This window comes from Sinocyclocheilus anshuiensis, unplaced genomic scaffold (genome assembly GCF_001515605.1).
Source record: "Sinocyclocheilus anshuiensis isolate Anshui unplaced genomic scaffold, SAMN03320099.WGS_v1.1 scaffold433, whole genome shotgun sequence".
NCBI classification, from domain to species: domain Eukaryota; kingdom Metazoa; phylum Chordata; class Actinopteri; order Cypriniformes; family Cyprinidae; genus Sinocyclocheilus; species Sinocyclocheilus anshuiensis.
The window spans coordinates 334,652-343,210 of NW_015536476.1; the positions used below are offsets into that span (position 1 = coordinate 334,652).

Here is an 8,559-nt window from a genome sequence, read left to right on the forward strand (position 1 = left end):
CTGTCTGTCTGTCTGTCTATCTATCTGTCTGTCTGTCTGTCTGTCTGTCTTTCTCTTTCTTCAGACTGACCACGTTTCGACTCCGCTACTGTACAACAGCACATGAAAGCGGGCGGGGCCGGGGAGAAAGAGGGGGCGGAGCAAACTACGAGAGTCCGGGAAAAGTCAAACGGGAGGCGGTGTCTCCGTGTGTGCGCAATCCACGCTTGGCCCGTCCTCCTCCAGACGGGCCCTCCTCCACGCAGGACTCCCCGCACGACCCCTGGTAAAGCTTCCTTCCTGCGCGCTCCGCTTGACTTTTCCTCGCGAACGGGATATCTATATATAAATCTGTTCATTTAAACCTGAGAATTCTGGGACCAAGAGGAAAGAGACCACCGGAGACAAAAGACACAAGCGCGGGTTCCTTTGCGAAAATGGAAACAATGTAACAGCCAGGAGCCTCACTGTTACATTGTTTCCATGTTCCCTCTTACCAGGACGCGCGCTGTTACATTGTTTCCATCTGTTACATTTGGAACTGTTATATTGTTTCCAACACATTATATTATTACATTCCATTTCGCTTTTTCAAACGGGGATGATCGAACTTGTTACTTTTTAACGGAGAGGAAAGAATCAGTTCTGCGTTTTCAATGGAAATAACGGCACCCATCCATCCATCATGGCCGAATTTCACTTTTCCACTTGATTTATTACGATTTTGGGGTGTTGATTACTGTATTTACACATGCACCAGTAATCGGTAGCGTTTCAGAAGACTTTCAGGTGTCTGATCTGACTTTCTTTTTCACCTTTCAGCAAAATGTTCATCGGCGGGTTGAGCTGGCAGACGACACAAGGTGAGACACGCGTGATCTTCTGTCCTGCGTGCTACTTCCACAAAAAGTCTCATGCATGGGCTGCTATGAGCTCGTAGGAGCATTTCTTCTTTCTATGTTTGTTTGGTTTGAAACAGAAAGCAAATAGTTCGTGCACCGTGAAATCATGCATGCATTCAACGCGCGAGCCTAATGCGTTAGATATTCTTTACGTAGGTGAATATTTATAGATCGATACTTGGCATGTTTTATCATTAAACGTCTCTTTCAATACTTCCACGAAAGCTACAGACGATATATATATAGAGAGAGAGAGTGAGCTCGTGGTGATTTGAGGTGAAAGCAAGGGCGCTAGTGAGGACTCGGAGGCACTGATGTGGTTGAATACATGTGTGGAAAATCTCTGGTTGCATGCCTGTGTTGTTATTCAAATACTCAGCTTAGCTTAGAACATTATAATAAGATTGCTTACCAGAGCTTTATAATGAGCACTATTGTTGAGATGCAAAGTGGATGGGCAGTCTCAATGCTGATCTAGTAGCAGCAAACGTTTGGTTTAAGGTACATCAAACATGATTTGCGTCACTAAACTGATGTTATGAAATAAATGCATTGTGCTTTTCTTTCTCCAGAAGGGCTGAATGAATACTTTTGTAAATTCGGCGAGGTGAAGGATTGTATGGTGATGCGGGATCCGGTTACGAAGCGGTCGAGGTGAGGGGGAGGCGCGCGCACATCTACTGCTGACTTGTTTGTTTGTGTGTTTGTAACTTAATTCTTACGCGTAATGTTTGTGCATGCACTGCTTTTGCGCAGGGGGTTTGGATTTGTCACCTATGTAGACCAGACCGGTGTGGATAAAGTTTTGGCCCAAAACAGACACGAGCTGGATTCAAAAACAGTGAGTTGTTTTTTTTTCGATCATTTTATTATTCTGTATATCAGTGATTTGTTTGTTTAATATAAATGCACATATAATTGCACAGAATCTAGAAACATTTAGTTCTGCATGCACTATGAGGGTCAGTGTTACATCCAACTTGCATCAGTTATTCAATGTTTTTGGAGCAGATGCTTCATATTCTTTAGTTTATTCCGTAAGCACCTAATTCAGACGAATGCTTCTCGGTGGTTTTCATTTCCTAAGATCATTTTAACTCTACATGCACGAGGCGCTAGGTCCGTTCCAGCAGGTTTGTCTGGCGCAGAGCGCGCCACATGAAAGCGTTCTTTCGCACTTTTCATCGTCATGTCAACCAGGGGAGCGAAACTGGGCAGAATCAAACTTTTCAGAATCTTCTAGCATTCGATCAACACTGCAAAAGTCTTGTGTATACACTCTAAGAACCTCTGTGAATGGCCGAGAAGTTAGTTTTATTATTATTTTTCAAAAAGTAGCATGCTGTTATTGTAAATATATACCATGACTATGCTAATACCATGGCATTCTTTGAAGTACCATGCAGTACCAATTCACCATTATGGTTTCTATCAAAATACCTCGATATTACAATTACTAAACTAAAGAATTAGAATCTGTTTTTGTCCGACACACACTTGTGATGTGCGATAATTTACTGTAGTCACATTTGAGAAGGTTTAGATATTAGTCACAGTCTAATTTAATTTGCATGATGTTTTTCCAACTGGTTTTGCCTCTGAAGCCATATTTGACAATCTTAAATTAAACATTGAAATGTATGAAATGAAATGCACAGGTCCAACAGTATGCAAATGATTAATATGACATACTAGACATGAATAGGAAAATTGACAATTTTGTAATAACCAACAGCAGAAGTGATTTACCAGCCAAACACACTAAACAAACACTCTGCTAAATGTAATATTAGTATTAGTCTTAGTGACAGGTGAATTTGTAGTACTGTAAAGATTGTTTGGATGCACAACCTTTGACGTCAACAACAAAAGATACAAAAGAGCTTTTTCTCCTCTGTTTAAACAGTAAATTTTGCTATTATGACTATATGCATGGGTAAATAATTGAATTGTATTATATTCATTTCGCTTTGTTTTATCCCTGATGTCTGTGACCCGATCAGAACAGACTTGTAACTCATTTTTGGATGCAACCCACCATTTGAGAATGACCGATGTAAATGGCATGGTATAGTTTGAATATATGGTAACATATATTTCAGAATACTTTAGTACTGATTTGACACAATTACCAAACTGTGAGGATTTTAATGGAAATGAAAACGGCCTGTAATCTATGAAACCTAATACGTGTTGAGCTCCAGAACTTTTTGTCCAGTTTTGACCGCATTGCACAGAGTAGCGTGCTTGCTAGTAGCTGTATTTGAATAAGCGCCCAGGTCGTGTTTGAATATGTGAGTCCTGGGACGTCACTGATGGTCCTTTGTCAGATCTGTGTGGGTGTGTCAGCAGACAAAACCAGCCAGAGCTTTACTACAGAGATGCCACAAAACCCCTTACGAGCTGTGTGTGTGTGTATTTATTTGTTGTCAAATTTGGGCTGTGTTGTGGCCTGTTCCTAGTCCTTTCACATTAAAGAATGAGGCTAGCCGAATCATGTTTAGATGCATGTTTTTCCAAGAGTATTTACAAGTATTGATGGTGACTTAAACACTACTGCTGTGCAGAGAGACTCATCCTGGCAACACTTCAGTCTCTTGTGTTCGGTCGCCATGTGGGACTGTCATCTCTATAACAACTTTGTTGGTTATATCCGAGAGTGTCACACACTCTTAAACACGCCTATTAACCGCTATGACCCTCCATAAGATAAGCACAACACTTGATGTTGATGTGTAGAATAATGCATATGTAAAATCTCTTTATTTTCTGTTTTGAAAAATGGATGGCATCATTGTTGCAGCATATGTAGTTTGAAATGATTATGTAATTCAAACATAAATCATAAGTATTTTTCACTTTAATTCATAAGGAAGAAGGACAGATCGTTCGCAATCTGTTTTATTTTTGAATGTGGTGTATTAATAAGTGAATCTTAAAAGTAGGGCCGGGATTTATCCTTCAGGAAACTGATTTTATTAAAAAAAGTGCTTAGAAATTATAACTAGAAAAAAGTTTTTTTTTGAGATAGTAATGTTTTTTTTTTTATGAGGACATTTTCTTCAATAATGTGTCTATTAAGGAAGTAAACATTATACTTATTTATGTACAGTATATGGTCTTTTATGGTGTGAATTGTGCAGTTGTTTGTATGTTAGACAACAACTGGATACATTTTTATGCAGACTTACACTGTTCAAAAGGTGGGGCTCAGTATGATCTTTTTTATATAAATGAATAATTTTTTTGGGAAAGATGCATTAAAATTTTCAAAAGTGACAATAAAGACATTTGTATGGATCGTGGTACAAAATATTTATATTTCAAATAAATGCTGTTGTTATGAACTTTAGGTTTTTACAAAAATATGAAGCAGCACAACTGTTTTCAGCATTGATAATAATAAAAATGCTTCCCGAGCAGCAAATCAGCATATTAGAAAGATTTCTGAAGGATCATGTGACACTGAAGACTGAAGAGTAATGATGCTGAATGATGATGATAGAAAACAATTATTTGAAATTGTAATAATATTTCACAATATTATTGTATTTTTTATGAAGTAAATGCAGCTTTGGTGAGCAGAGTCACATAAAAACATCCTGATTCTGATAGTGTTGATATAAATCTTCATTACAGGTAAAGCTCTGTTTTCTGTGCTGTGATGCAAAGGCTAATCAGTGTGTTAATTGTGTATTGATGGGTTTGAATGGCCTCTTCCTATGGTATGTGAGGCTCTGTTGTGTTAATGTTTTGGTGGGGTCACTGAGGGGGTTGCTGTGGGTTATTAGGTCACTCCAGTGGGGTCTGAAAGGCTGCGTGGGGGGGCGGGGGGATTCACAAAAGACTCTACAGTCTGTAACGCAGATGGCAGTATGTGCTTTTATTTGATATTTGATGTGGTACTGTAAAGTTTTGCATGTAACAGTAAAGCCCTTCTGTAGCCTTTTCTGGGTGTTTTCCTATTTCTTGCATTTGCCATCCATGCGAGATCGTTCGCAATCTGTTTTATTTTCGAATGTGGTGTATTAATAAGTGAATCTTAAAAGTAGGGCCGGGATTTATCCTTTAGGAAACTGATTTTATTAAAAAAAGTGCTTAGAAATTATAACTAGAAAAAGGTTGTTTTTTGAGATAGTAATGTTTTTTTTTTTATGAGGACATTTTCTTCAATAATGTGTCTATTAAGGAAGTAAACATTATACTTATTTATGTACAGTATATGGTCTTTTATGGTGTGAATTGTGCAGTTGTTTGTATGTTAGACAACAACTGGATACATTTTTATGCAGACTTACACTGTTCAAAAGGTGGGGCTCAGTATGATCTTTTTTATATAAATGAATAATTTTTTTGGGAAAGATGCATTAAAATTTTCAAAAGTGACAATAAAGACATTTGTATGGATCGTGGTACAAAATATTTATATTTCAAATAAATGCTGTTGTTATGAACTTTAGGTTTTTACAAAAATATGAAGCAGCACAACTGTTTTCAGCATTGATAATAATAAAAATGCTTCCCGAGCAGCAAATCAGCATATTAGAAAGATTTCTGAAGGATCATGTGACACTGAAGACTGAAGAGTAATGATGCTGAATGATGATGATAGAAAACAATTATTTGAAATTGTAATAATATTTCACAATATTATTGTATTTTTTATGAAGTAAATGCAGCTTTGGTGAGCAGAGTCACATAAAAACATCCTGATTCTGATAGTGTTGATATAAATCTTCATTACAGGTAAAGCTCTGTTTTCTGTGCTGTGATGCAAAGGCTAATCAGTGTGTTAATTGTGTATTGATGGGTTTGAATGGCCTCTTCCTATGGTATTTGAGGCTCTGTTGTGTTAATGTTTTGGTGGGGTCACTGAGGGGGTTGCTGTGGGTTATTAGGTCACTCCAGTGGGGTCTGAAAGGCTGCGTGGGGGGGCGGGGGGATTCACAAAAGACTCTACAGTCTGTAACGCAGATGGCAGTATGTGCTTTTATTTGATATTTGATGTGGTACTGTAAAGTTTTGCATGTAACAGTAAAGCCCTTCTGTAGCCTTTTCTGGGTGTTTTCCTATTTCTTGCATTTGCCATCCATGCGAGGAACTGAAAAGAAGATATTATGAAAGGGTCCGTGTTGAAAACTGAAAGAATGTGCCATGCTGAGAGTGTTTTTTCATGCTATCGGCTCTCAGAAGAACGAGTGAAAGAGGATAGGCTGGTAGAGGGGTGTCTGAGCTCTGGAAACGAGAGGTCATACTGTATATTGTCAAATCTCATAAAAATAAGGCTAAATTACAAACAGAAGTGATAGAATGTACATTTCTCCAACAATCGGATACCATGCCTTTGCCATGTGCAAAATATGTGGGAGTTTCATTTAAAACAATGTGTGCATGTTCAGTATTTTGAAATGTGATTTTTTTCAGGGCTGTATCTTAACCCTGTAAAGCCTGACATATGAATAATAGTCAGAAAAAATCTAATGGAATTGAAAAGAACAGTTTTTTGAACTTTTAGACAAACTCGTTAAAAAAATCTAAGCAAGGTTTTTGTTGAATATCATATTTGATACATCAAGCTTTTATGCCTCATAGAGCATGATATAGTGAGAATATGGAGGAAAAAAACACCTACATTTTATTCTGAGTCCCAAATTGAGCAAAAATATGTAATTTGGTGCAGTTGCTGATATGGCCAAAAAGTAAGATGAAATTCAGCTTTTAATGTAAACCAGTGAGATCTTTATAACAGTATAACAGACTGACATAAAATGCATATAAATATCACATTTCACTCCATATCTCCCAATAAAATGTCTTAGTGAGATAATATTTAAAAGCTTAGCTTTATGATCAAAGCTCTGTAGTTTCTAAACATATAATGCAATACAATGCAATTACACTAAGAGGCCTTTTACTGGCTAAAAAAGTATAAACTTTCAATCAGACAACAGAATGCATGTAGTAGATTGTGAACAACAGGTTTTTCAGCAAAATTTTAATTATGTTGATAAATGCCCTAGACATTTGCATATCAGATATGAATCATACAATAGGCTTTATAGAGTTAAGGCACTATTGTTGTACATAGTCTTGAGCAATATGGATGTTTGACTTGGTTTCCAAGTTATTCTGGATGGTTGCTAGGTGGATGTTTACTGAGTCTATAGTATAAACAGTGTAGGACAGCTATGTTTAACAGTAAGGGCTATATTTTGTAATGCATTAGCAAAGACTACTAATAAAAGCATGCATTTCTTCCATTTGTTTAAAAAATATAAACAAGGTCAATGCTATATAAAAAGACAAATGTGACCCTGGAGCACAAAACCAGTCTTAAGTCGCTGGGGTATATTTTTAGCAATAGCCAAAAAAACATTGTATGGGTCAAAATTATCGATTTTTTATTTATGCCAAAAATCATTAGGATATTAAGTAAAGATTGTGTTGCATTAAGATATTTTGTAAATTTCCTACCGTAAATATATCAAAACATAATTTCTGATTAGTAATATACATTGCTAAAGACTTCATTTAGACAACTTTAAAGGCGATTTTCTCAGAATTTAGATTTTTTTTGCACCCTCAGATTCCAGATTTTCAAATAGTTGTGTCTCGGCCAAATATTGTCCTGTACTAACAAGCTTATGTATTCAGCTTTCAGATGAGGTATAAATCTCAATTTCGAGAAATTGACCCTTATGACTGGTTTCGTGGTCCAGGGTCACATATGGCAAATATCAAACCAGAGCAAGTGCAAATGTGAAATATGTAGCTGACAAGTCTTGACCCACATCTGTCTAATAAAGTTAGTTTGGCTCAATATTTGAACAAGTGCTTCAATTAAACATATTCGTGTAGCAACAGAGATTAAAAACTGCTGCTTAATAAACACATCAGTTTTGCTTATTCAAATTTGCAACGAATGCATAAGCAATTTGACTGTTCATTCATTCCTGAAATTGCCTTTTCAGTTTTATTGCACATTCAGCTCTGATATGCTCATGTAGTTACAAGCTAAATTGATCATACAGTGATCAGATCTGCTAGACTCAATGATTATTTATTCTTAATGGCATGTGTTTGGTAGAAATGAGCTGCTGTTTTAATAGAAATAGACACAAAGTGATAGCATAGTAAAGAACGTACGTCTCTTTATAGCTCGTGGATTGATGTGTTTATGTATTTAACTCTGCTTTTAACATGGAATGCTTGTACATAATATGCTTTTTTTCCCGACAATTTTAGCTTTTTAAAAGTTTTTCAGTTTGTAATTCAAAGCCAGAGACAGTTTTGAGTTGTGCATCGTGGAGAACTGGCACAAGGACATGGTTTGGATGAGAGGCCTTGAGTGCGTCATTGACGTGTATGAGTGTGTATGACGGTTTAGCGGCAGATTCTGGAGATTAGCTCTCAAATGCTGACGGCATGACGAGGTGCGGGCCACAGGATGGAGGGAGAGAGAGAGAGAGAGAGAGAGAGAGAGAGAGAGAGAATTCCCTGTCCGTAATTAGTATGGATCGCCAAAGCAACTAATCGGATTGAGGGAAACAAACTGGATGGCATTTCCGATGTAGCTACATGGCTGAAGCCAAAGCCTCTCCTGAGATTTTGCATAGTGTCAGCACACGAACACACACACACACACACACACACACACACACACACACACACACACACA

At 37.2% G+C, this 8,559-nt stretch overlaps 1 protein-coding gene across 1 annotated transcript in view; it reads left to right on the plus strand.

Moving 5' to 3' along the window:
- LOC107660499 (RNA-binding protein Musashi homolog 1-like) overlaps positions 1-8,559 on the plus strand; it is a 48,481-nt gene that overhangs the window by 955 nt on the left and 38,967 nt on the right. The window contains exons 2-5 of the mRNA XM_016449852.1: positions 65-265; positions 802-842; positions 1,454-1,535; positions 1,638-1,722. Of these exons, the coding sequence (XP_016305338.1) occupies positions 65-265; positions 802-842; positions 1,454-1,535; positions 1,638-1,722 (409 nt within the window). The remainder of the gene's footprint in view (positions 1-64; positions 266-801; positions 843-1,453; positions 1,536-1,637; positions 1,723-8,559) is intronic.